This window comes from Vicugna pacos, chromosome 11, assembly GCF_048564905.1.
Source record: "Vicugna pacos chromosome 11, VicPac4, whole genome shotgun sequence".
In the NCBI taxonomy this organism is placed as follows: domain Eukaryota; kingdom Metazoa; phylum Chordata; class Mammalia; order Artiodactyla; family Camelidae; genus Vicugna; species Vicugna pacos.
Window position 1 is genome coordinate 44,610,470 of NC_132997.1, and position 27,647 is coordinate 44,638,116.

At 56.4% G+C, this 27,647-nt stretch overlaps 1 protein-coding gene across 9 annotated transcripts in view; it reads right to left on the reverse strand.

Moving 5' to 3' along the window:
- ZMIZ1 (zinc finger MIZ-type containing 1) overlaps nucleotides 1-27,647 on the reverse strand; it is a 228,178-nt gene that overhangs the window by 13,760 nt on the left and 186,771 nt on the right. For 7 of the 9 annotated variants that reach the window (XM_072971228.1, XM_072971227.1, XM_072971226.1 and 4 more), the window contains 10 exons: nucleotides 20,333-20,477; nucleotides 9,971-10,085; nucleotides 8,760-8,977; nucleotides 7,820-8,018; nucleotides 6,601-6,891; nucleotides 3,697-3,879; nucleotides 2,627-2,704; nucleotides 1,771-1,945; nucleotides 1,091-1,232; nucleotides 768-978 (listed from right to left, as the gene is read on the reverse strand). In XM_072971228.1, coding sequence (XP_072827329.1) covers nucleotides 768-978; nucleotides 1,091-1,232; nucleotides 1,771-1,945; nucleotides 2,627-2,704; nucleotides 3,697-3,879; nucleotides 6,601-6,891; nucleotides 7,820-8,018; nucleotides 8,760-8,977; nucleotides 9,971-10,085; nucleotides 20,333-20,477 — 1,757 coding nt within the window. Of the gene's footprint in view, nucleotides 1-767; nucleotides 979-1,090; nucleotides 1,233-1,770; nucleotides 1,946-2,626; nucleotides 2,705-3,696; nucleotides 3,880-6,600; nucleotides 6,892-7,819; nucleotides 8,019-8,759; nucleotides 8,978-9,970; nucleotides 10,086-20,332; nucleotides 20,478-26,130; nucleotides 26,152-27,647 lie in introns of those variants that run through there. The other 2 variants (XM_072971232.1, XM_072971229.1) reach the window with 2 other exon arrangements.

A 27,647-nucleotide genomic window follows, 5' to 3' on the forward strand; every position in this document is an offset into this window, starting at 1 on the left:
CTCCAGGAAGCCTTCCAGGACTGCACAGGCCAAGAAGCCCCCAAAGGCTCCTCACTCTGACAGTGTCCATAGTCCTGTGACTCCTATCTCTAGGTGGTCTTGGTGCCCCAACCCTCATAAGGGCAGGATCAGAGCTCTTCCTTCTCCCCCAGGGAGATCAGCAGAGCAGGACAGGTAATCTACTTCCATGCAAATCCCCAAGTGAGCCCTGTGTGCCAGGTCCTGATTTTGGGGGACAGGACCGTGGCTCAGACATGGTCTTAGATCCATGAATCACAATTTAGAGGGGCACACACACACACACACACACGATTCTGTGACAGAAGGGTTGGGTGATGAAGGGGAGAGAGTTAACTCCAGATTTGGTGGAGTTGGGCCTGGGGGGAAAAGGTGATTAGAATATAAAAGTTCTTGCAGATGAGGCATGAACAGAGCCTAGCTTTGAGGGATACACAGAATGGAAGAAGGTACTAGGCACGGGGGATGATGTCCAGAAGGAGGAGTTATAGAAGGAAGTGGAGGTGAGTGTGCAGGAAGGATGGAGGCGGTGGCACGAGAGGGAAAGGCCAAGCCTCAGGTCAGAGCACGGCAGCTTGTGAGGCCCACTTGAGCTCGAATTTCATCACACAGCCTTGAGCGCACCGCGGCACATTTCTGGGGTACTTCTGAAGATCACTCTGGGAGTTGTGGGGAGGGGTGATGGAGACCCCAGGGCACGGCTGAGGCCCAGAGGGGCTGAGGATCTCGGGCCCCGCCCGCACACTCACACAGCAGCAGGCCGTGACGGTGATCTGGATGGTGTTGCGGCCCGGCTGGCACACGTGCTTGAGGTGCAGGGGCTTGTGGGACGTCTTGTTGTCGCCGCGCTCGATGGTGAGGGGCGTGGCATTCACGCTGACCTGCACCGAGGCTGGCCAGTTGGTGTTCATCTGCCGGTCCTCGTGGTGGTAGCACTTGAACTGCAGCTCCAGGTCAGACCTGGGGACAGGGAGAGGCTCAGGGCGGCTCCGAGAGGGTGCTGCCTGGGGCCTCCATGTCACCACCGGGACCGCCTCCAGCCACTTGGGTGGCGCTGTGCCCTGACACTCACCTCCACATCAGCGTCTGGTGGACCGTGGGCCGCAGGTGAAAGACGTGGTTGCTGACGGCCAGGTTGTGCTCCAGGCGGAAGGGCTCCAGCACCACGCCGTCCCGCACGGGGAACGTAAGCCGCAGCTCGTCGTTGTGGTTGGCTGGGTGGGGGTGGGGGCGCCAGTGAGCCGCAAGCCCCTGGCCACCTGGCACAGAGAGCATGGGCTCTGGGGCCGTGGGAGGGGTGGGATTCGCTCACCCACACGACATGCATGCGTGGCTACATGTTCTGGGCATGTGTGTGATCAGGGCCACAGCAGCTGGACTGTGTGCTCAGGGTACACCAGGTGGCCCCTGGCTTCTTCCAGTCCATCAGATCCCATCCTGTCCACCCCTGCATCCCACGTCCTACTCATCCTGCTGTGCATTTCCCTTGCCTCGACCTGCTCCCTGCTCTGGAAACCCCGGCTTCTCCTCCCAGCCCGTTCCCACAGTTGAGCGTTGCTTTCCTCCCCAGCCTCCAGCTGCTCAGGCGGGAGGTAAGGAGGCCTGCTCTCACACCCTCCTGCCCCTTCCACATGCCCAGCCTCCACAGGCAGTCAGTCCGACTTCCAAGCCCCTTGGCTCTTAGCCCACTTCCGGGGTGGCAGGGGGAGGTAGGGTGGCTGGACAGAGAGGGGATGAGAGTGGGGCACTCACCTGGGGGTGGCGGCAGAGCGCTCATGTTTGGCTTGATGTCAGGAGGGAAGGGCGGTTTAACGTCTTGGCTGGGGGACAGGTATGGGGGGATGCTGCTCCCCGGGGTCATGGGGGGGGTGGGGTTCCCTGGGACAGGTGAGTGGGGGTAATTTGCCACAGGAACTGGCCTAGGAGGCTGAAGGGAAAGAGAAGCCACATGTAGGTTATGGGGTCACAGGAATAAGGAGAGGCCATGGCTGTGGACCTACACCCCACCCACCCTAGGGTCCCAGGGCTATGGCCCTTGCTCCCTCAAGGAAGGAGAGTCTCCTAAGAAAACCTCTTCCTCCATCCTGGCTGCACTCAGGCCTCTGCCACCGTCAGAAGACAGACGGGCCTGGCAAGGGCCTCCCACCCTTCACTTGGGCCACAGCACCAGGGGACTATAGGGTCCCCAGCCTATTTGATCAATGGAGACAGGCTCAAGGGGGTGGGGGACGGGCCTAATACAATCCCGGGAGAAGAGGAAAGCTAGAACAAGCCCCGGCCTCCCACTGCCTACGTCGTGGCCCCGGGCCACATCCTTCATCCCCACCCCACCCCACCCCACCGGGGTCCCCAGATGGAGTCAGACATGGAGCATCTCCAGGAGCCCCTCTCCCTTCCTCGCTTAGTCCTCGCCTTGCTACTCTCCAGGACTGGCCAGGTCCACACTCATCCCCAGCCCACTCATCTTGGCTGCAGAGTCTCCAAGCATCTCTGTGCCCTAGAGTAAATGACCCTACTTGTGTCCAGAGAGGCTGGGGCAGGAAAAGTGAGGCCCCCTCTAACATGGTACGTGTGGGTTGTAATTCCCAAGATGGACACTGGAACATACCCTATTGACGTTCCCTTGGCTGTAGTTGCTGTAGCTGCTTCCAGAGAAGGTGTTATTTTGTCCATTAAACTGCTCTGGCTGGTAAAGCAAGATAAACAATGCCATGAATGGAAGGTAAAAAAGCTCCTAGAAGCCCGCTCTCCCTCCCAAAAAGAAAATCTTCTAGGAGGACAGGGGATGCTAAAGAGGCCGGCCCAGTTCTGGGGTGAGAGCTGGGGGTGGCTGGGTGCGTAGGGCAGGTGACTGCAGTGGTCAGTGTTTTGCCTCTCTCTGCCCATAGCTACCAATTTAGCAAGTTTATAAAAATAGCAACACCTAGTGTGCTGAAATTGGGGTAAAAATAGTAAGTCCATGTGGTGGGTGGTCATGTACCCGGGCATGAGTCATTCGTAAATAAGCGTAAAATATTTCCAGTCTTCCTCATTCCTGCGGACACACTTTACAATAATCCAAAAGAAGGAAAGAGCTATGTGCCTGAAGATATTCACTATAATACTATTTCAAAAAAGTGAAAACTCAGAAACAACCCAAATGTCCAACAGAAAGAGAACAATAAAATATGGTACAGTTCCCAGCAGAATGTTGGGCGGCCATTGAAAGTGAAAACCACAGGGACGGTAGCTGTAAGTAACATGTTTATGACTTCGTGTCAAGCGAAAGAAACTGATTCAAAATTACAACTGTAATAACAACAACACATAAAAACTATACAACACAGTTGTGCCCACGTGCCTAGAAACAATGTTTGCAATCAAACGTTAATACATCCGGGCAGGTGCTTTTTCTTTAAAAAATATATTTCTTTCGCTGTTAATTGTTATCCTGTGTGTCCTATAAATAGAGAAGGAGAAGGGAAAGCATCTCTGAGCCCCATGAGAACAGGAACCAAGAAAAGCCAGTCTCCTATTTCGGCCACCGCATGCACAGCTCTGAGCACATGAGGTCACATCCAGAAATCTCTGTCTGCCCCCTGGTGACCTTAGGAGACGTCCAGAGCCACGATGACACAGGCGGGGGTAGGGAGGTGAAGGGGTGAGGAAGGAAGGGGCCCATGGGGCGGGGGGACTCACCTTGTAATACTGCCCCATGTTGACCGTGGGGGGCGGGTACTGCCCGGTGCTCGGCTGGCTGGGCATCCTCTGCCCAGGGTAGTTGGGAGAGGTGAGCGGCCGTGGGGGATTGGGGGTGGGGTACTGGCCCGGCTGAGTGGGGAACTGGCTGTTTGGTCCGTATTGCTGGTTTCCATAGTTGGGCTGTGGTGGCAGAGAGAGGAGAGGGGAAAGGTCATCAGTGCTTTGGAGCCAAGCTGCGCACTGGGTGCCAGGACTATCCCACCTCTTCTCCTCTGTCCCTGCTGTTTTCCACCCACAGAATGCCCACCCCACCCGGAAAGCGGAGAGGCAGAACCAGATGATGCCTGGGGTCCCTTCTTGCCCTGACATCCAGGAACACTACATCCTGCCCATCTGGCTTGAGGGTCACCTCCCCATGAAGCTGAATTTCTGGAATCACCACGCCCCTTGAGCCCAGGGGCACGTCCAGAGTCTTTTGTTCACGCCATCATGAGACCGCTCAATTCTGAAGCCCCTTTGGGTCTCTCTTACTGCTTGGTATGTCACAAAGGATGCACTTCTGGAGAGGTGACCCCCAACTCCTGTATTCTGAGGCTGAATCCGGGAGGCGCTGTCCCCATACCCCACACTGAGCAGAACACACTGATGTTTAGTTCTGGGCCACCCGTGCAGAGGTCAGGAGAACCCAGGTTGGTGAAGGGACAAGACAGTCCCTCTTGAGGGAGGCAACTGAGAGAGAAGAGCTGACGGCTCCAGGGAGGGGCAGCATTGCCGTCCTGGGAGAGCCACTCCCAACCCTGCAGCTGCCTCCCAGTCTGTAAAATCAGGTGACCCTCAGGGTGCCCAGGCCATTACATCCTGCAGAGTCAGTGCTTCTTCTTTGTCTTGTTTATTAACTGTCTCTCCTGCCCTCCAGGCTCAGAGGTCCAGGAGACGGCGGTGTCCCAGTGTCTGGCAAAGAACAGGCCCGCAATTAATACTTGCTCAACACATGAAAGAAGAGCCGGGGTAAACGGCAGAGAAGGGAGAGGTCTGTGTCAGTGCCCAAGAACTTGGCGCAGCTTACGATGCTGCACTACGGTGGCCACTCTGTGTGATGATGGGAGTCCCGTCACATCACTGCAGAAGGGGAAGTGGAGGCTGGGGCCTGTTCCCTGGGCTACAGAAGAGTCCTATGTGGGACCAGGTGACCTGATCCCAGCCCCTGCCCCTAGGTTCCCACAATTCCAAGGTTCTATGAGTGTATACTGTGAGGTGACGCCGGGCTTCCCACACAGGGCCCAGCAGTGCACAGGGCCCAGGGTTGGTACAGTGCAGCTGGGGAGCATCAGTGGTCTCTGAAGAGGATGACTGAGTAAAGATAACTGAGAGCCTCTGTGTGCTCCCCTGTGGCAGGCAAGAGCCAGGGAGCCAAGAGCGGTCTCGGCGCAAGGTTGACGTCAGGCTCATGACCCGGAATTCTGCCTTTTCTGTGACTGCCTCCGTGGGTGCCCGCAGCCCCGAGGCGGGGCCGACAGATGCATCCCTAGCCTAGCCAGCAGGGACACTGGGAGTTTGAGCACAGAAGGGGCTGAGAGGGCCCAGAAGTCGTGTGGAGGGCTGTGCATGGGAGTGAGGCCCACAGGCTGAGGCCCCTGCCCTCACCCCCAGAAACATCCAGGGCCTTGAGAACTGCCATCCTTCAGTGGCCTCTCCCTGAGCTGGTACCCACCTGGAGGAGGTCCGGATTTGACCCAGGCTCCTGGGTGTTGGAGGAAGTCCCTGATCTTTCTCCCCTCTCGGACCCAGGATCCCTCCATCAGTGGCCAAGCCACCTTCTAGCCCGAGTAAGGGTGGGTGCTGAGGGGAAGCACACAGACCTTCAAGGAACTCAGGGTCTTTGGGCTCTAAGACCACTGGCAGCCCAAGTTGAAGGCACAGTTCTGACACGGGGTGCAGCCAACCTGAGAAGAGGCAGGCGAGCAGAGCGCTGGGAGATGCTCAGGAAAGGGCCCTGTCCAGATGAGGGATCCAGGTGGGCCCCCTGAGGAGTGTGCACCTGGCCATAATCCTGGGTCTCTGTGTCTTCCTCAGGTGAACTAAATCCTCACCCAGGTACCCATACAGGCCATTTGTTGCCAGCTCGCTTTCTGAGTGCTCGCTGAAGGCCCTGTGACACCCCCTCCAAGAAGTCCTCCCTCTCTGACCTCACACTGAGTTCCATACACCCCACTGAGCATCAGTCCCTTGTGGTTTCCTGCTAAAACCTTATCTTTCCTGCTAAAGTCTCGGTTCCTGGAGGACAGGAGGTTGGGCTTGCTTCCCTCAATATTCCCGGATCCTATGGCTGAGCAGGCTGGGCAGCCCAATAGGCAGCGTTCCTCCCGACCAAGCCTAAGAAACACGCTGACCGCTTTCCAATCACTTCTCCGACATGCACGGCCTTTAGATCTTTACAGGGTTTTGTCTCATTTCTCATTCTTGGGTGTGAGATGCCCTCATGTGGGTGTGAGGAATGTGGACCCAATGTCACCCAGCTAGCATCTGCACCAAGATAAAAGAGAACCCTGACGGTGGCTCTGCTTGCTAAGTTAGTGCCAACCCGTGTCGGCCCAGGGCCATGTGCTTCATCTACATCCCTTCATTCAAGACTCCCAACAGCCCCAGGGGGTGGGTTGGATTGTCATTGCCTTTTGAAAAAGAAAAAACAGAGACTCAAGGAAGTGATGTGACTTGCTCAGGGTCTTCCAGCTGGGAAATGGCAGAGCTGATCTTAAACTCAGGAGCACCTGACTCCTAAGACTCTGCATTTTGGTCCAGGTTTCCTAAAGGTCAATCCATGCCTTTTTCAAGGTACTGCCCACAGCACCTGGGTCTTCAAGCCCCAGGTCCTCCCCTCTCCCACCCTGCTGTCATACTCACCTCTCCCGGGTATGGCCTCTTTATGCTCTGAATGGGAAGGGACTGGGGCCGGGGGCCCGGGTAGGTCTGCTGGGGCATCCGCTGCCCATGCGTGCCAAAGGGGCTGATGCCGGGTGGCCGGGGTTGGTTCATGCCCATGGGAGGGCCGCTCATCCCTGAGGGCGTCATGCCAGCCGCCATGCTTGCAGGGTTCATGCTGCCCCCCATGGAGGCAGGCCCCCGAGGCCCGGGCTGGTTCATGAATTGGCTGTTATACGCCTGGGTGGGACCCATCTGGAAAGAGGAACAGACCTTCAACGGGAGAAGAAGAAAAAAAAAAAAGAATAAAATGCCACATGCATTGAAAGTGCAGGGAGGGAAGAATGGGGGAAGTGGGGGTTGGGGGTCCGGGGGACTCTTTCCTGTGCGGCTGCAGCTGGTCCCAAAGGACCACTGGCCTCCTAGGCTCACTGTTGCCCTCTGCAGGCCGCACAGGAAAGATGCAGCCTGAGGGGTGTTAACGGGGGTGGGGCGCAGTCACTCCAATGCACAGGCAGCATTTCCAGGGAGGCAGGCAGGGAACGGGGAAGAGGGTGCAGGGGAGACACATGGGAGAATGGAGGCAGATGAGGATGGAGGCAGGACCCCCTTTCCTGGAAGCCCTGGCCCCACAGAGACACACCCTCCATCAACAAAGTCTGAAGAGGCCTCAGCTCCCACCCCTCTGCCCACCTGCCCTGCTGTCCCCATCCTGCAATCCCCTCCTCCATGCCTGGCCTGCACTTCTGCAAGGGAGGGGGTACCCCTCTCCCACATCCCACCCCATCCTTCTGAAGGTCAGGGGAGCAGAGCTGGGACCTGGGCAGGATCTACAGATGGGATGACTAGGAGGGCACCAGTCCTCAGAGGCCACCGGGGGGACAGAATGATAGAGCCCACTCTTTGGTGAGTAGGGCCCAGAGAGCAAGAGGGAACCTCTTTCCCCAGAGGCAGACACACATGAGCCACCACCCCACGCAGAACCAACACAAGCACCCAAACAACCTCCCACCCCATCCAGCAGCACTGACATGCCTGCATCCTAACACGCACCCCTCCACACGCTTCTAAGAGAACTCAAATGCACCCTGACGCCGCCAGCTCCCCCCTGCACACATGGCTCCACAGACACCAGCCCCTCAACTCCGACTCCCAGGGCTGTTTGCCTGGCTGAGAGGACCAGGACTGCTGTGGCCCTTACCGGTCCATACTGGTTTATATCCTTGTTCTGTGTTTCCTGCAAGGCTGCCACAGTGGCCGTGGCTGTGGCCGTGGCCGTGGCTGCCGCTGCCGCCACTGCAGCTGCTGCGGCGGCGGCGGCTGGCTGAGTGAAGTCAGCAGGTGGTCTGGTGTGTGGAGGGATGCCCATGCCTGCAGGGGCATTAGGACCCCCGGGGTAACTGCGAGGGAGAGAAGAAGGGAGAGTTAGACGTCGCCTGAATCTAAAGATGAACCTCTGACGAGCCTCGGGCGGGCAGGGAGAGGTCGGTCGTTTCAGAGGTGGGTCGGTTCTGCCCACCTCTCATAGAGGGGGGAGGTCTTAACTGAGAGCCCAGAGGGGACAGCGCTCAGTCCTGGGAGCTGGGGAGGGCTGAGGCCACGAGGCAGTCTTGGACAGAGCAGGGTGGCAAGAGGGGGAATGGGACATCTCTGTGCCACCCCTAGATCCCCGGAGCCCCTTCCTGGGATTCCAGGCCCTCTCCCTCCCTTACTCTTGAGCCAAGGACTCCCAGCCCCGACACAGTTCTGCTTCCACAACCAGCAGGGCAGAGCTGAACCTCCTGCACCCCATCTAGAGCTGCTTTCCTGAGCCAGGTCTCTCGGTGTCTTCCAACTTATAAAGATGTGACAGAGAGGGGTCATCGTGAGGAACACAAAGGTAGTTCTTTGAGCCCCACGGGCTTGATGGCCACCAGAGCACCATCCAGCTGTGCAGCGTCTGATCCGCAGGCCAGCTCCCAGAATGGGGGATTACTATGCCCTGCAGGCAGATGGGAAAACTGAGGGGCCAGGGCTCCCCACACTTCCCAGTCCAGGAAGCACACGCTGGGATTTACATCTGACCCTACTGTCTGGGTGGAGGGCAGGCAGGGCCGACACGCCCCTTCTGAAGGCTGCCGCCCCGGGCCGGCCCTGCTCACCTGGCCCCGAAGCCCCCGCTGCCAGGGTAGTTGGGCCGGCCGTACATGCTCGGCTGGATGTAGGGCTGCGCGGGGCCAGCCTTGGCTGAGAACTGCTGCTGCTGCCCAGCAAACTGTGGGGAGTTGAGGCCGGGGTTGCTGGTGGTCATGCCCGACGCCATGGGGTTGCCGCCTGGATTCATGGGGTTGTTGGCATTGGCCATAGGGTTCCCGAGGACCTGTGGGCAGAGAAAGTGGCTGTCACCCAGACGGTGGTGCAGAGAAAAAAGGAGAAATGACAGAGGTGGGGGTGGAGGTGGAGGAGGAGTCAAAACAGAGGGAGGACAACAGAGAAAAGGAGGAGGGAAAGAGTTGGGGGCTTTTTAATTTCATCTGGGCATTAACTGTTGGCATAATACACAAGTGATTATAAGTGGGTAACCCCACCTGAAAACAGGCAGCAGAGATGAGAACTTCAGCCTGTGATGGAACGAGGTGGGCCTGGTCCCGCACCAGGCGGCAGGTGGGAGAGCATCGGACTTCTCAGCCCTCCCACCCCACAGAGTGGCCTGAATGCCCAAAGGTCAGGCCACACAGAGGCCCTGGGCTGCTGCTCTGTGAGGGCAAAGAGAAGCCCAACCCGCTAGCTCTGGAGGGCGGCAGGATCCCAGTTGTGGGGCTCCCTGGGGCCCGAGACCACAGGTAAGTGTAATGGTTCCCTCCAGGGTGGCAAGCAGCCCCGAGCCCTTCACGTGGCTTCGGCAGAGGCTGGAGTGGAGGAAAAGGGCAGGAGTGAGAGTGGGAGACAGGCCTGACTAGGGGTGTGGAGTTTAAGGCTCAAGCTTTTGCTGAAATCTAACCCAGGCTACCCAGGGTCAAATGACCCCAGGTATTGGAACCCTGAGGATAAAAACAACGAGGAAGTTCTCCTGTTTATCTAACCAAAGTAAGTGTGGGCCAGGAAAGAACTCAGGTGAAAGCCATTCCCTCCGAAAGGCCGAAGGATGGGGGCAGTGCACAGGGGCCAGGTGCCATCCTCCCGGGGCAGGTGTGGACCCATCCTGGGTAGAGGCGTGTCCACAGCTGGGTGTGCCCTGAAAGCTGGTCTTTCCAGCTGGGGAAGGCCTGGGAGAGCAAGCAGGGTGACATGGCATGGTGACCCGAGGGCCCCAGGGTTTGAGGGATGGTCCCACACAGGAGGGGCTGTGGCTGGGGGGAGAGAAGGCTCTTACCTGGCTCTGGGATGTGTTGGTCACTCCCCAAACCGTGGTGACCACGGAGAGGGAGCCGGGAGGCTGGTTGGTGTTCTGCTGCCAAGGGACAGAGTCATAGGGGAATGACCCATCACTGCAGAGGGAGACAGAGGGGGGTCCTCAGAGGCTGCAGACATAGGCTCAGACGAGGCGTACCCCATCGCCCACCGCCATACTTTGTAGCTCCCAGCCAAACCCAGGTGACCCCATTCTCCATCAGTTCTGGGTCTCCTGGGCCTGGCACGGTGTCCAGTGCAGAACAAGTGCACCTTGAATGGGGACAGACTGAAAGTGACCACCTCTGCTCCCATCACTGCAGAGGTGGCTGTCTGCCTCCCCTTAGGCCAAGTCCACAGGCCTGGCTACAGAGGAAGAGACCTGTAGGCTCAGTCTAAGCTCTGCCTTCAACCAGGCTCTGACTGTAGGTGGCTTTCCAGAAAGAGCTCTGGTTCCCCTGTACAAGGTCCCCAGCAAAACTTCCTGATTCCTTCTCAGAAAAGGTCGGAAGGGCCTCAGTCCGAGTCTTGGCTCTTTCTCCTTCACCCCAACCCCTCATGATGAGCTGGTCACCCCACCCAGCGGACTTGGCCTTTGGAACGAGCTTCCTCATGTCACTTCTTCTTCCCAGATCACAGGTACCTGTCTACCTGCTGTACTTCCACCCCAATCTGCACATCCCTGCCAAGCAAATCTCCCTGAAACACCGAAGCCACTCAGCACAACTAAAGACCTTATTCAATGGCATCTAGTGTTTACAAGGCAAGTCCAAATTCACGCTGCAGGATGATTTACCCCATTGGCTAATCCCACCCTCCACCCTATCCAGCTTCCCATCCTGGCTCCCGCCCCTCTGGGAGCCCCACCCCAGCGGTTCCCCCATCTCCCCAGTCTTCTTTCTAGTTTCAACAGTACCTACCTTCTTTGATAACATCTCCTGAGGAGCCCCCAAACATCAGAAGCAAAGCCCGATGCCTCGCCCTGCACACCACAACTGCTCAATAATGGCTTCCTGTTGGTCGCCATGGTACAGATGGAGAGTGAGAGGGGCAGGGACACAAGCTTAAGGAACCTACCAGGGGTCTCAGCCCCCAGGAGTGCTGAGCTGAGGCTACCTCTCCCCTAGAGCGGGTCCTACATTGGCTCTCTGGAACCTCTTACTGAGAGAAAATCCCAGACACGGCCCCAGGAAGAGCAGGAAAGCAAAGCGCCCACATCTGTGTACCACCTCTGTCCACAGCATCCCCACAGGGGCGAAGCCCACAAGGCAGCGCTGCTGGGTACCTGGGGAGCAGGGATAGGTGGGGGGAAGGGGGTCTGGAGGAGGGTGGCTTGGTAGGAAAGCACCTCACGCCTCTGACTTTTGCCTTCATCACAGGAAATCAGCAGAAGGCAAAAGCTCTCATTTATGCCTAGAGAACTGTTCCCTAGCCGGGCAGCCAGCCCAGGCCCTGGAGGCCGGGGCGACTAGGGGCAGAAGTGCTGGGAGCCAGCCCAGAGCTCCGACTTCCAGGAGGGAGGCACAGTCCTGCATGACAGCTGGGCAGAGTGGAGCCGGGGGTCTGAGTCTTGTGCCCTGCTCCTTGCTGGGGGGCAGTCGGTAGTGTTGGTCAAGTCAGGCCAGGAGGGCAGGACCACATCACTGACTGCTCCTGCTGGCTGTCCCCTTGCCTGGACACCCTCTCTGCTTGGCCAGCCCTTGACTTCCTTCTTGTCTCTGCTCAGGATGGGTCTGCCCTGACCCGCAGAAGAGCAACCCCATGCCTACTCCCTTTTCCTCTTACTCTGGCTTTTGTTTTGGTCCCCTGGGTACAAGTTCTGGCCTCTCCCTCCCTGGGTCAGGGCCCTGGTACAAGCTCCTGAGCCTGTCTGCACTCAGTCTCCCCCTCTGTCAAATGGGCATAAGAACAGCACACACCCCACCACCACTCTACTCTCAGTGTCTTCCAACTGCAGGTCATGACACATGAGTGGGTCGTGACACTGAACTAGCATGAGGGGGAAAAAGAGGGGATAAAAAAAGAAAGTAATCAAGTGTGAGCACAGTGTAAGGATGCATATCATCCCTTGAACAGACTTCTTGATTTTATATACGAGCATGTGTATGCCCTGGGTCATGGGGTAACGTGCGCATTTAATGAGGGTCTCAGGCAGGTAAGTCTGAAAAACATGGGCCTTGGTAGCCTAAGTCTGATGGGGCTTAAAGAGGAGACTGCAGACAAAAAGGCTTTCTTAAGTGGGAAGTGACACAGGCTTTAGCATTACTCATGATTTCTGGTCGGGGGACAGGGGGTGGGGAACAGGAGGCCTAGAAATAGGGGGAGAGGAGCTGTCCTTAGGGAACCAGCCCTCCTGCCCACGCCCCGCCTCTGCTGCCTCTGCAGGCCAGATGTGATGTGGGCCAGCGGAAAGGGGGCGAGGCCCAGATGTAATTCACCCAGGCCAAAGGTGACCGACAGCTCACACTCTCTGCATCTGGGGAGGCTGCCGGGGGACCTAGGAGCCCAGAGAGCCCGGGCGGGTGGGGCAGAGGAGCTCAGGAAAACAAGCAGCGCCTGCTCTCCCAGGAGGTCACTGGGGACCAGGGGGCACCACGTGGTCCCAGGGCTGGAACAACAGAGTCTTACAGGGAGGCCCTGCAGGCTAGGGTTTTAAACAACGAAGAGGAGACCCTGGCCACCTGCTGTCTTGCGGGGCTCTCACCACAGGTGGACCTTGATTGAGTACAGGACCCCAGCGACTGGGCAGAGCACGGGCCTCTCTCCCCAGAACTCCTGCCCCACAGGCTCCCACCAACCCTTCACGATGAGGTCTGGCTCTGACCGAGGTTCATGTCCTTTCAGAACACGCTGGGCTGGCTCAGGAAGTGAACCACCCCCGGGAGCCCCCGGAGCCTGCCGGGGCCCCGCAGCTGCTGCTTCACCACCTCAGGCGGGGAGGCCCCGGCTCACCGGGATCCAGGCCCGCCAGCAAGCTCCCAACTGCCCTGCAGCTCGTGGGTGGGCCTTGTGGGCGGAAACCGGCTCCTTCCTGTTTTGTCCCCTCCACCCCAAGCTCAGTGAGAAGCAAACTCAACCAAGGTTCCCAAACTGGGCATCCCGCCGTCTGGCTGGAAGGTTCACCCCAGAGCCCAGATGTATACCCGGCGTGCACGCGTGTAGGTGGGGGACATGTATGTGTGCATGCACATGGGCCCTGCTGGCATGGTGCTGTGCACACGCGGGGGAGGAGACAGGCACACGCGTGGAGGGGTGGTCTCGGGGACGTGCTCGCCCCCACTCGCACCTGCTGCAGAAGCAGAAGTGGCAGCCGTACCGACACGGCTGTGACTCATCTCCTGGGGAGACGGCTCCTGCTGGCGCAGCGAAGGCGCTCGCCCCCACAGGCCCACGGTGGCAGTCAGCCCTGCCAACGCCTCTGCCCAGACTCAGACACTGCCACTGGCGGGGGAGTGGGGGAGGCTGCCTGACTCCCAGTGCCCAAGGATCAAGGACGAGCCAGGATCCTGGGTCCTACGAGGGTGGGAAGGGGCCCAGGGTGATGAAGAGAAGACCTAGGAGGCCTTGGGGGAGCCCTGAGGCTGTGTCCCTCCTCTACAAGTGCTATTTAACCAGCAGACATGCTCAGCCAGGTCAGAGGTCCTTGGGCTGAGGAATTTCAGGGTCTCCCACTGGGAGCCACTTCCCTCCTGTCCATACAGTCGCAGTTCAGAGGGAGGCCAGCTCCCCTGGGATCTGAGAATTCCACCTTTAGTAGTTCTGCCCAGCTCTGCACACCCCCAATCCAGCATGGCCTGGTCTTACGCAACAAGCCACCCCCAGCCACAGACCTATCCAGCCAACCCTGCCCTAAGAATCCTGCTCCACCTACAGAGGCACCAGTGCCAGAGGCCACTTGGAATCTCAGCAATGTTCTACCGGCCAAGCGACTCCTAACACAGCAGCAGATGCTTCCCTGCCTCTGTGCCTCTTCTCAGCCTGGACGCTTTGTCCCCACCCTGAAAAACACCACTCATCCTTTCCAGGCTCCTCCTCCAAAGGCCACCTCTTCCAGGAAGCCCTTGTCACATCCACGGGCCTGATCTCCACTTGCTCCTGGGGGCGAGTCGGGGCCTGAGTGAGAGTCCTTCTGCCTTGGGAGCCCCGAGTTTTCAGGCTACCTGTGCCTGGCGTGATCTCTTCACACACCTGCAGGGCTCAGGAAGCCTCTGCTAACCAAAGTGCTGGAAAGAAACACCACCTCTCTGGGCTGGCACAGTCAGAGGGGCACCTGAGAAAGAATGAATGAATGAATGCATTCATTCATTAAGCCTGATTACTGATCACCTACAGTGTGCTTGTGACCTCATGGGCACTGACACCCAGGAAGTGAAAGGTCCTGCCCTCCAGGGAGGGGACAGAGGAAAGCTAATGAAGGAGCTACTCACTCTCACTATGCCTCAGTGTCCCTGAGACCATCCCTCGCCCCACGCAGGGATGATGACAGCCCCTCTTAGAAGGTGGTCATAAGGATTAAGTGAGCTCACATGAGCAGGGCAAGATGACCATGCCAGCACACTCCGGGCGCCCTAAAACTGCTGGCTACTGTGATTCGCATGATTTATCGAGTGGCTTCTGTATTGGAAGAAACTACATGTAATTCACCCAAGAACTCATGTGATCCTTCGAAGTGGGCTGAACAGACACATCTCTTAAGATCCGAGGTTCCCAGGCTCTCAGAACTAGTCAAGGGCAAGGTTGCCAGGTGGACCTGACCACATCCCACTGCCTTGGGGAGCTCAAGATCTGGTAAGGTGGCATTTCCTTGTACAAAGATGACGACACACAAGGGAGCACACGTTACAAAGGTGATCTACAAGTGCATGAGAATTCCAAGAAGGGGCATAGCTCTCCAAGGGCTCTTGGGAAATCGCCTTTGGGAAGCCACCCAACATGGAGATGTAACGTTTGGCTTCAAAGACTGGCTGCAGACGAAACCCATATAGTGTCCCACATTATACATCAAATCACTAGCTTTGGCCTGGGACTGAGTATGCTGGCAAATATTCAAGGACTCTGACTAAACGTTCTTTTAGCTAATATTCAAATGGCAGAAGGAGTCCTTGCAGCACAGTGGTTAGCTATCTGGGCTGTGAATTTAAGATTCTTTAGGGTCAAACCTTGGCTCTGGTCGGCCTCTGCTGGTTTCTATGACCTGAGACGTGTTATTGAAGTCAGCCTCAACGTTCACACTGTAAAGTGGGACCTTAATACTCTCTCAACATATTGATCACCCACTGTGGATCAGGCGCCACGGAGAAAACACAACTGTCACCCAGATTTGGGTGACATGCTGATCAACGTGTTAGGATGAAACATAAAAATACAGATAAAGTTTAGCACAGTGCCTGGCAAATAGTCCCTGCTCAACTGTACCTGTATTTTTTTTCTCCATTTCTCCAGCTCAACTCGGGTGAAGGTACCCATATTTACTTGATGATATAGTGATGGTGCTTAGAAATTCTGCAGATAGGCCATCAACAGGAGGAGGTGTTACTATCATTCCTGCTGGTTAAATGGATTTTCCAAGCCTCCGAGGCTTTCCTCAGTGTTCCTCTGCCTTCCTTTCTCTAGCTAGTAAACTCCTATCTATACTTCAAAGCCCAGCCTGGATGTTCCCTTTTGCAACTCTCCCTAGAAGAACCAAGGGCATTTTTCTCTGTTCCCTCACCACTTTTTTCCATATATTTTATAAAGAGCTCTTCATACTGCAGTTATAGTAGATAGTTTACATGTCTGTTTGCCGGCCCCATGGGACTGACTGACGTTTGCTAAATATGAGGACAGGAGTAAAGAGGGAGCGATGATTCCTGGTTCCTGGGGCACCTCCTGTGAAACTGTCTACACACACATTTATGGAGGGAAGAGGAGGGGAGGGCTGAGTTATTTCTTCCCTTGCACTTCTAACAGCCACTTTATTTGGGAGAAATAACAAATTCTTATTAAGGGTATTGTCAGACCCTAATTAATTTCCCTGATCTGGCTATATTGGTCCTGTCTCCATGCAAGGCTGTAGCATTACCACTAATGAAACACCAAGCCAGTGAGGAGCTGCAGCTCCCACCCTTTTTAATTTAGGGGGACCATTAACAGCGCTCTCCATCATTACAATTACTGGGGACCGCTTCCTTCCCTCCCTGCGGTGAAACTCAGAGAGAAACTTGTACAGCTAACTGCATATTAGAGGGTTTTAAATTTTTTCAATAGGAAAGAGGAAAGGAAAAGATCTTTGCATCCTGGCAATCTGGAACTCATGGAGCAGGATTTATAGATCCCTCAATCTCCCTTTCATTGCTTTTTTTTCCTGGGGCAAGAAGAGGGGTCTATTACAAACTGAGCATTTGGTTTGGCTGTGCAAAAAAGAGCTAAAAATGAAAGCAGGGAAGATGGTGTGATGGGACCATGGAAAGAAGAAGATCGGGGGTCAGTTGTGCTTGATCCCTTCTTTGCTGGCTGACCGTTAACAAGCACATCAGAGTCTGATGGCACAAGGCTGAAGGTTTGGAGAATAATGACTGGTCCATGGGGCTCCCTGTGTGCCAGGCCTGGCACCAAAAGTCCTGCACTGCTGTTATTTCACCTCCCCACATGAGGAAACTGAGGCACAGAGGGGTTACAGAACTGCCTAAAGTGACCCAGCTAGAAGATGGCAGAGCTGAAACTCAATGGCCGGCAGCTCTAAAGTCCAGAGCCTGTACCTCTGCCTGCTGCATAGAGGGGAGCCCCAGAGCCCTGCCCAGGATGGGAGGGGAGATCCATGACCCTGCCCAGGATGGGAGGGGAGCCCCAGGGCCCCACAGGATTCAAATAGAGCATAGGGCTCCACCCAGAACCTCTCCTCTGGGGGCTGCAAATCCTTCACCTGGAAGAGGAAGGGAGGGAAGCTTCCCAGCTCTAGCCGACTATGATTATAATCAAATTAAGAGTGTAAACAAGATTTATTAGGCTTTCAATTACCTTTGTGGCACTGATTTGCATACAGACAATGTACTAACCACAAATGGCTTTTTTAGCCACTCATTAAAAATCCGGGAGGAGGCAGAAATGTTTGTTGGCATCAAGTTTGGGTCACTGCAGGGACAATGAAGGGGTCCTGCTGCCTGGGTGCAGGCCCCAGTCCCCTTCCTACCCTGGGGTGGCCTCTTCCAGCCTCCGTTCTCCAGCATAGTGCTCTGCCGGCCTCTGTAAAGTGGGGAGGTCAGGACCAGACAGGGAGCGAGCCCACATGCTGCTCCACGAACCACAGAGCTCTAGCCAAACATGCAAGTACCCAGGGCTACTCCTGACCACCAGCACCCTCAGAAACTGGCTCAAGGGGTCACGAGCTTCTCCTCACAGACTGATGCTGTGGTCCTGACCTCCACGGCCTGAAACAGACATGACCTCAACGCCTTAATTACAGAAACATGACAGTCACAGGGAGACAGCCTGGGGCTTCAAGCATCCAGGCTCCCTCACTCTCTCTTGTTTGCTTGTCCTCAGAGCCTCAGACAAGGACCCCAGAGTCTTCGATCAGTGCATACCTCTGAGCACCCAATCCTGAACACGCAGGGTCCCTAGGCTTACCCATTGCCCAAGGTCTCCTTAATGAAAAGGCAAGAGGACTGTCCTTCCTCCAAGTCATTCACAGCACAGCTGTGGAGGAGGGTGGGCAGAAGCGTTTCCTGTCTGTGACATTACTTGGCTTTCTCCTCCACTGTCCTTCCTTCTTGTTCGGGAAATTACATAGGGACTTAAAAGGCGATACACCTCACTAGTTTCTCTGGAAATGAGGGGGCTTTGGGAAATTCAGGAAGTTACGGGTAGAGAGCAGCTGATCTCGAATCTCAGGCCACAGTGTGCCCTGGGAACAGCCCTGGGCTGAAGGGACATGGGTTGGGCCTTGTTCAACAGATGACACTTTCCAGTCTCAACTGCCCACCTATAAATCAGGAAATGGGGTGAGGTGTGGATCAGAATCGGGTTAACGACCAGATACCACGTCACTGGTCCTGAATGGCCAGTGGCAGGGTGAAGGGGAGACACAGTGTGTTTTAGTGCCCCGCCCCTTCCTGGCTGTGTGTTCTTGGGCAAGTCACTGTCCCACTCTGGGCGTTTCCCTTCCAGTTCTGCCATCTGGGTGTAGGGTATTGTTCAGAATGCCTGCCACCTCGCTGTGCTCTGTGAGGAGGCTGAGTTCCATGGAACCGATGGGTCACTTGTCAATACTTAGTGAGTCTTCCAGAACATACAGCCTTCCCTTCTCTGAGAAGCTGCCTGCTTTGCACTCTCCAGCACTCCACGGTAACGTACAGGGGCTGAACCAGGGGTAGTGGCAGGGCACTGTGTACCAGCTGGTGGCTCTTCAGCCCATAGCATTTCTTGCGAAAGCCAGTTTAAACTCATAGACTGCCACCTGCCCAATTCCCAGCCCAAGTCCTTTAAGGTCAAGACCCACATCCTCTGGCTCAGAAGCCTTTTGACTGTTTCAGCCTGGCCATCTTCCTCCTAATGAATCCCAAAGCCAACCTGCCTGTCGCCTAAACCTGCCTCAGTCTGCCTGCTCCCACCTTTGCCTCACTGAGTCTTATCTCCTCAGCCAGTGAGAGTCGGCTCCTGGAGCAGAGATGCCGTTTATCTGTTTCACCCCAGGGCTCGACAGTCTCATGCCTTCAGTTCAACTCAGCAAAGACCTGGCCAAGGGTTGGCTGTGGTCATGGCCAAGCAGGTCTGGGGCAGGTCTCTGGAGGGTGCTGGCCTGCCATCAGCAACAGCTTTACTGAAATGACTTGGAGGAGGGGTGGCTGGGAAGGACATGAGATGGGGGATGACGAGAGGCAGGATGATTCTCGCAGGATGGAGGGTTAAGGAGCTAAAAGGTGACATGGGTAAACGCACAGTGTGTAGCTTGGGTTGCAGTCAGCCGCAGCCTGTGCTCAGCGGCTGGGCAGCAGTTCAGCTGGAGAAGACCTGTGGCTTTTAGCAGAGCCAGGGGCAAGGTGGGGAAGGTGGACGGAGGAGAGCTTTGCCTTTCTAGAGTAGTGGTTCCTAACCGCAGGTGACACTTCCGATAAATGTGTGAGAGTCCTTTAGCAATGCCAGGGGTCACTAGAAGAGTTGAGTGGTCAGAAACCAAGACATGACTTGCCCTGCAAAGCCCTGCACCATAAAAAAACTACCCTGGCCCAAAAGCCAGCATTACTCCACCCAGAAACACCCACAGAAGGGGTTTGTTCTAAGCGTCAGAGCTGTCGTAGTCCTGACGGAGGGCGTAACGAGGCAGTGACCCTGAGGAGTGGCAGGGGGCTTGCTGTGGTGCAAAGTGTGGTGCTTCTGACCCAGGCAGGGAATCAACCACATGTCGGGGGCCATCCTGCCTGGGCAGGTACTGGATCCAAGGAACTCTAAGTTCCCTTCTGGCTCCAAAAATCAACTGCCTCTAATTCAATTTCTAAAGCCTAGCCAGCAACTGACTTCCTGCGCCTCGATGGTGTGACCCAGGTCTCCTGCAGTGTGCTCTGGGTCAGGCTGGGTAATGGGAGTGGAGCTGTGACTGTAAATGCCCCTCCCAGTCATCCCTGGGGACGCACAGGGAGAGCAGACAGCATGACAGGCCCTGCTGTTCCAGGGTCGGCCTGCAGAGCCCTGGGAGAGGGCATCCTCAGCTCAGCAAGGGACCTGCGGGATAATTAACTGGGACACTTGCTGGTCCTGACCACGTGCTCCTTCTGAGGCTGGTGCAGGGCAGACCGGACAGCTCCTCAGTGCCTGGTGACTTCTGGCAAGCCTGTCCCTCCTGCAATGCTGGACCTCTGGTGGCCCATCCCTGTGCTGGCGGCCCAGCCTCCCTCAACTCCTGCCTCGATGGCCTGGGATGGCTCTGTCCCAGTCCAAGGGTGGGATCACCAGCCCTGTGACTTTTCTGAGCTCCTTCCAAACCCTGGGTGTCTCTGGGTTTGCCTAACCCCTGCTTAGCAAAGAGGGAAGGCTCTGGGAACACATTTAGGAACACTCACTTTCCACCAGAAGTCTGGAACATGAAGAAGAGACAGCCCTCCACGGAAGGGACAAAGCAGCCAGGCTGGGTAAGACCAGAGCTTTCAGCCTCAGGTTTGATGGGGGAGGAACAACACTTATCCATGGGGATTTAAGACATGACAGTTACAGTTTTAGAAATGGTACCATCCTCCCGGCTGCTCAGGGGTCCCCACTCCAGGTCTTCCACCTGAGGGGTGTTTCCAAGGAGACCTGGGGGCCTAAGGGGTGGCTGTCCAGTGCCCACCCAAGCAGGCCCTTGTACCACCCCTGATAGCCCAAGCCCACTCACCTGTGCGACAGAGTGGGTTTCATGGAGCTCATGGAGTTGAGGGGGGGCTGCATGGGGAGTTTCCCAGGGGGGTCGCTCTGGCGGCTCTTCTGATGTCGGAGCAGCAGCAGTCGGCCGAGCTCCTCGCACCAGGAGGACAGCAGGGCTGCAAGGAAGGACAGGATGGTCAGCGGGCTCCTCGGCCACCTCACCCTCTCAGACTGGGTGCCTCTGACGCTGGTTTTGCCCCCACCTTGGTGAGACACCAGGAGAGTCACTAAGCCTCCTTAGGAGGCCTCAGTGTTCTCACCTGCACAATGGGACTAACACCCCCGAAGAAAGGAGGCCTGAAAAGCCTCTGTTGCTGTAGGAGTAGATTACAGACGGGTCAGTTGTAACAGCAGAAAGGAGTGAGTCAAGACCATGGAGCAGACGGCAGACCGGAGAGGGAGGGAGGGGGCCAAACACAGACCTTGTGTGGGCCGAGGCTGGGAACTGCTGGCCACCCCCAGACATCTCAGTGAAGTCCACCCCCTCGGACTCTGAATAATTGGCTCAACATAGCTTCTCTCCGTGAGTGGGGCCCCAAATCACAAGGTTTAAAAAAATCTGGATTCTTCCTGGAACCTGTTGACAACCGCAGGAGTCCCTGCAGGGTTCTCCCTGAAACTCCTCCCCGCAAAGTGCCTCTTTGCTGAGCATGGGTGCACCCACTTCTTGTCAGACCCGTAACTGGTCCCTGCACCACTAGGCACAGATGCTTGAAAGGACAAACGATTCTGAGGGCAGAGAGTGGCCTGGGGGTGGGGTGGGGGAACGAGCTAGAATCTGCCAGGGGCCCCAAAGGCAGGAGCACGTGAGGGCTTAGCAAGGCCTCAGACACCAAGAGAAAAGCAACCAGAATGAACTGGGTGCTGGAGGAAGAATGCAACTTTCTTTCACCCTTAACTGTCCCAGTGTGGCCACCAGGGCCAAAAGCACCCCAAGGTCAGTGTTTCTGGCTAGTCCCTCCAAAGTGCATGTCGAGCTAAGATTTGGGGACGGAGTCAGGAGCTAGGAAGCCTGGACTGTCACCATCCTGCTGTGTGACCCTAAGGAGCTCACAGACCCTCTCTGGGCCTCAGTTTGATAACAGGGAAAGAGAAGTAGGGACCCTTGCCCTGCCTTCCTCCAGGGCTGTGGTCAGGGGCGGCAGAGGAACTGCTGAGACTGTGGAAGCAAAGAGGTGGATCACACCCCAGCTAGGGTCCCACTCCTGGCGTGAGTACTTCAGCCAGACTGATCTGGTAGTTCCGGAAGGAGTCGACCGGGTGGGGTGGTCAGGAGCCTTTTGAACCAGGACTGTCTGGCCATTTGGAGGGACCCCACTCCCTCATTCCCAGGATCTCCCATCTGGACACTGTACAACATGATTCTGTGTCCTCTTCTCGAATCCACCCTGTGTGATCCAGGGTATCAGCTGTTATCTCCATTCTACAGAGAGCAGGCTGAAGCTTGGGCAGGTGAAGCTACTTGCCCACAGTAACCACAGCCAGAGATGGGCAAAGACACAGACGGCGCCCCTGCTGTAGGCCCCGATGCTGGAGCCCAAGGCTGGACCAGGGTGTGGGAGAGAAGGTGGTACCCTTCAGAAGGCAAAAACGAACCGGCCATGGTCTCCAGCTCCTCTGATTCAACGAGGAACCCTTTCAGCCTTGTTTGAATCACACCCTTTCCTGCACGTAGCAGTCACCCGGGGATGAGGTCCAGACACACGAGGCTCCGGACTGGCTGCACAGGGCTGCTGCTTCGGGTCACCCAGATCCTGCAGAGGCTCCCCCATCAGCGCCAGGCCCTGCGAGGCAGGGCTGGGGACCCTCTGAGACAGACCCTGCCGGGCTCTGCCCCCTGCCCATGGGCCAGGCAAGCTCTGTAAGGAGTGTGGAATGAGTAGGGCCCGGCATCTTGGAGAGCAGTGGGTTCCTTCCTGCCCCTCACCAGGCAGGCAGGGGCCAGGAGGCAGCTTTGAGGATCAGCAGGAGAACCCTGTCCATCCAGTCCTGCTGCGAGCTGGCCGGGAGGGAGGTGTCCACAATCTCAGGGGCCTGCTGGGGTCCGAAGGGCAAAGGAAGGACAGTGGCTCTTGTGGGAACAGGGTGGGGTGTTGAGGGGCCCCGCCTGCACTGTTGGGTGCGTCTGCCCGGCCTGTGTAGTGTGTGAAGATGCTCAGCCAAAGAGGCAGTGAGGCTGAGATTCAGCCTGGGCTCCCCTCGAGACGGCACCTGTTTCTCCCTCCAGGAGGGGGTGCCAATGGGTGAGCTGTGTCTTAAAAGCTGAATCCTGTCCCTCTCTGTGGGCCACCCATGCCACCACCTGCACAGGGAGGAGGGTGCCAGAGAGGAGAGGCCCCACCCTGGCGTGTGTCTGCCCAGAAACCGTGGCACAACGCCCCTAACGCGGGCGCCCAGCACACATCTGCTGCAGCTGGAGGGGGAGGCAGCCTATTCAGAGAGGCTGAAACAAACAGAAATGAATTTCCAGATTGCTCCATTCTTCTCCAGGCCCCTAGTTACCGCTTCTTGTGCGGGGGGGCACCGGGCATCTGGAAACTCATTTGCACGCCAAGCACGAGGCCCGGCGGATCACAGCCATGGAAGGATTGCTTGGCTGCCAGCACAAAGGAGGGCCGCAGATGGTGCCGCCTGCTGCCCGCCCTGCCCACGGCCGCCCCTCTCAGCCCACGCTCCTCCGAAGGGCCCCCACGCCATGGGAGGGGTTGGGGGCACCACGGGGGCATTTGGAGCTTTCCTCCAATGTCACAAGCCACCCTCCTACTTGGTCAAGGATGGCCCTTGTCTTCCTACTGCTAGTGGAGTGGTTTTCCGTAAAGAGAATAAAGGGAGGCTGGTGGTGTAGTGTGGCCTGGCTGAGTAGGGACTGGGATGCTGTGATTAGGCAGCCAGGACACGGCACAGATGCCAGGGCAGCCACGTTCCTACCACTGAGAGGGAAAGGACAAGAAGTGAGGGAGGCACCACCCATCACCCCCTTGGCCTGAGCTGCTGGCTGTCTAGCACAGAGGCCACGCTGGCAGACACGTGGTGGACGGACACAGTGCAGGCTCTCCTCACGGTGTAAACCAACACAAGCCGTTCCCGTGCCAAGGCAAATGCCGGTTAATGGTAACACGCAGAATTTGCAACCAAAAAAATCAGAGACCCAGGAGGACCCACAGGCAAACGCAGGTGGGGTGGGTGTCCAGGTGTGCACCTGTGTGTGCCTGGGTCTGAGCTGTGTGTACACGGGTGAGCCAAGCGTGCCTCTCTGATGAGGCAGCACTAGTGCCTACACCACCCGGGGGAGGGGAAGAGAGGGGACAATGGCGGGCAGGCTGTGGGAAGCAGGCACTAAGGGCCCTGGCTCTAGAGTTCCACAGATGGGGCTTGAATCGTGCCCTAACACTCCCTAGCTGGGAGATTTCACACAGGCTGCTCCACCGCTTGGAGCTCAGTTTCCCCATCTGTGAAAAGGGCTTAACAGAAGCTGCCCACATCAGAGTGGAGGTGAGCTGTAAATTAGCGCTCTCAATCAACCGCATGGGAATCCAAGCAGAAGCTAAAAGGGAGGGAGGGTGGGCGGGGGACCAAAGGACCCTGCAACTCAAAGTAGCCCCAGAAGAGCAAGCCCTCAATCACACACCTACCACTGCGTCACACGGCCCCCGCAGAGCTGGTGAGGCACGGACTCCACAAGCCACCCCAGCTCGGTCTCCACCAACCATGTGACACCTGGAGCAAGGCACCTAAACTCTTGTGCCTCAGTTTCCTCATCCCTAAAGTGGGGTGATGGTAATTCTACTCCCCATTTCACAGAGCAGCTGTAAGGATGTGCTGAATTACCACCATGACGTACAGGAACAGCATCAGGCACGTAGTAGGTGCTATACATGGGTTCGCTACAATGACAGTATTATTGCCCTTGGTTGGTAGATGCGTGACCAACAGGATGGCCTTGGTGTCTCTGTCCACTTCTGACCACACCATAGCAGCCCTGAGGGGTCGGTGGAAGGGAAAGAGGATTCCAGCCGGGAGAAGACATGACTGGCTGACCTCTCGTGTTCCCATTGCAAGCACATGTCTTTGTAGCTTATCCAGGAAGCTGCAAGGGGACACTGGGGTTCCATGGACTTAAGCAACTAAATCCTCTGTCGGCAGCACGTGTCTTACCGTTGAGGCCATACCGCGGTGTGATTGGTGGTGTGTTCTTCCTTCCCAGCGGTACATAACATAGTGGTGTGTGTGACAATGGGGAGCACCTTCTGTTGACGGGATCCAGTTGACAAGGGGCCCCCGCCTCAGAGGATGCTACAATAAGGCAGCATGAACGGGGCGGCTGAGAATCAGGAGGGTCAAAGGATTCAGGTCTGAGGGAGGGCACCGAGGGAGAGCCGAGTTCCCGAATTTGCTCCCCAAGATCTCTCTGGCCGGTCCCCCTGCAGCTGGCCGCTACCACCAGTGTCCTTTAGGGACAAGAAAAAGGAAACCAGATGCAGGAATGAGGGCAGGTCTGGACTGGAGCCCTGGGAGCATCCTGGTTGTGGCTTGTCCCAGATGTGCCTTCCCTAGGAACAGTGACAGGCCCTGCATTTGCCTCTACCTGCAGCTCCTGGCAGAAGGGATGCCCAGGACGGGCTGACCAGATGAACTAGTGTGGGGCTGCTAGTCTGACCTGAGAGAGGTGGCGGAAGGAAGAGGCTGCACTGCTGGGTTTGGGAACTGCCTGGGCTCCAGGTAGGGAGGGCGGAGCTGCATTCTCCAGGCCAGGCGAGTAACCAGTGGACAATGAGCCAGTTGGGGGTAAAGGGGAAGCAGAGGCTGGGGTCTGGGAGTTGGAGCATCAAAGGGACAGACAAGCTCACCCGGGCACATGTGAAAAGCGGCCCCTTGCCAGGTTGGACTTGGGCTTGAAAAAGAGCCAAAAACCAGAGGCAGCCATGTGCCCCCCACCCCCGCAAAAATAAAAGGCGTTCATTCCTTTTGGAGGCAAGCAAAGGGAGATTCAGACAGCAAAAGGCCGGGATATTCATTCCTGGTAAGATCTGGGAATCAGGAAGGGTTGGGAGCAGCTGTGGGAGGGTCGAGGAGGATGAAAAGCTGTCTGGGGAGGAGGGTACAGAGACCTGGATGTAAGGGCCAAGCAGCAGAATTATCAAATGCGCTGCAGCCTGGGGAAGCTACACGCAAAATGAAACAAAGGCATATTAAGTATCAAAGAGCATCTTAGCAGCTGAAAGGCTGTGGAAGAACAGAGGCATGTGTGAGAGCATGAGTGTGTGTGTGTGTGTGTGAGGGGGGAGGGAGGGGGTAGAGCTCTGAGATCCAGTGATGGGGCAGGACTCAGGGGTACCCAGCAGGCGAGTCTGCGAGGCAGCAGCCTCTCAAACCATGCCCTGGGGGAGAGGGGAGGAAGATTCAGGCAGAGCAAGGCAGAAAGAGCTTCCAGGAGCACACAAATGGGGTTCGCTGTTCAATGAAATATACTAACGACGCATTTTCAAATGCTTTCATATCATCAGTTTACTACATCCACACAAGACCTCTGAAGTGGTCCCCTTCCCCATCACAGGCGAGTCAGGGCAGAAGAACCAGTCTTCCACACTGGGCACCCCCTTCCCCTCTGTTCCCTCCCGACACATCTGAGTTCCTATTCTCATACCCATGAGAATCCCCAGGAGCACCTCAAGCCACCTTGGGAAGATGGGCACTGCCTGTTCCCCCCTGCCCCACCCATGGGTCATCGCAGCCTGATTATCTTTGCAGCCTGTCCCCTCTGCTTCTTACCGGTTCCAATCACCTTCTGCAGCCTTGTCCTTTCTCTCCTGAATTATGATGCGCCCCATCATTTATCTCAGTCACCAATCTCGCCTCCTGCCAACCTGCACTCCACAAGGCGGCCAGAGGAATTTTTCCACAAATGGATTCTGTTCACCTCTTTCCAATGTGTCCCCAGAGGCTGCCCAGGACCTGGTAGACAGGAGATGCTCAAAGGATGCTGAAATGAGTGAGAGAGCTGGGCTACCCAGGGGAAAGCCAAGATGTTCTAGAGCGAGAGCATGAACCCTGAGGGCCATGATGAGATTTGAGGGGCTCACTTCTGCAACTCTGACACCAGCACAGGCTACGCAGCCAACACAACTAACGGACTGAAATGAATCACAGCTACATAAGCTGACGGGAAGGAGACGGGAGAGATGGACAGACACTGCGCACGCTGCATCTGAAACCCAGACGACCAGGGAAATACCTGTGACCTGGCACCCTGTGGCTTTTAAACCTGCCAGCAGCTCCCCACTCCTCAGGGGTGGAGCCCTGGCCCCAGGAGCATTACCCCAAATGGACTCCTATCACTATGTGTCTAGGATGGTGCTGTCATCAAATAAAATCTATAACCCACACAAGTGACACCTGTTTTGTGACATGCACACCCAGTGGCGGGTCACTCCAAAATGGGGAATGAAAGGTAAGCAGTTTACAGAAAGAATATCTATTCGTATAACTTGGAAGGCCAGCTGTGGCCTTCCTCTGCTGGTGGGTTGGCACTGGTCGTGTCGCTGTGTCCGCCGTGTGGGGGCTGGCAGAGGAGGGCCTCCCCAGAGCATCTCACCCAGCGCTCTCTGCAGACGCTGCTGCTTGTCCTCCTGCCTCGCAGACCAGGCCACACCCTCCTACCCTCTGACTTTCCTCTTTCATCTCCCCAAACACGGGGTCCTGCCTGGGACCATTTCTCAGGGAAGTGTGGGGTTCAGAGACAGTGAAGACTCCTGCCTGCGCTTGAGGACCAGGGTTCCACTCCTCAGATCCGTGCAGAGAAAGGGAGGAGTGATGAGTACCAGGGACGGAAGGGCAAAGGGGTTGTTGAGATGACCTGGCTGGTTGAGAGGCCTGGGCTGGTCTCTCCATCTCATCTGTAAAGTGGGGAGACAATAAGAGGAACCTCTGCTCACAGACCTGGCATGAGGAGCTCAAAGATGAAGAAAGAGCCCAAGTTTTAAATCACAGAGATGATGAGAGATGGCAAGTCTTGTGTGAGTCTCAGCTGGAAACTCAGAAGTTACAAAATGCCCACTATCTCCTGCCTCTGGAAGGCAGAGTGGCCAAGAGCATAGATTCCAGCCAGACCACCTGAGTTCAAGTCCCAGCTCAGCCACTTAGCAGCTGTGTGACCTTGGATAACTCACTTAACCTCTCTGTGCTCTGGTTTTCCCTTTGGTAAAATGGGATACAAATAATATAATAATACTATAAAAATATAAATGATAAATATTACCTACCTCCTAAGTTGTCATGAGGACTAAACA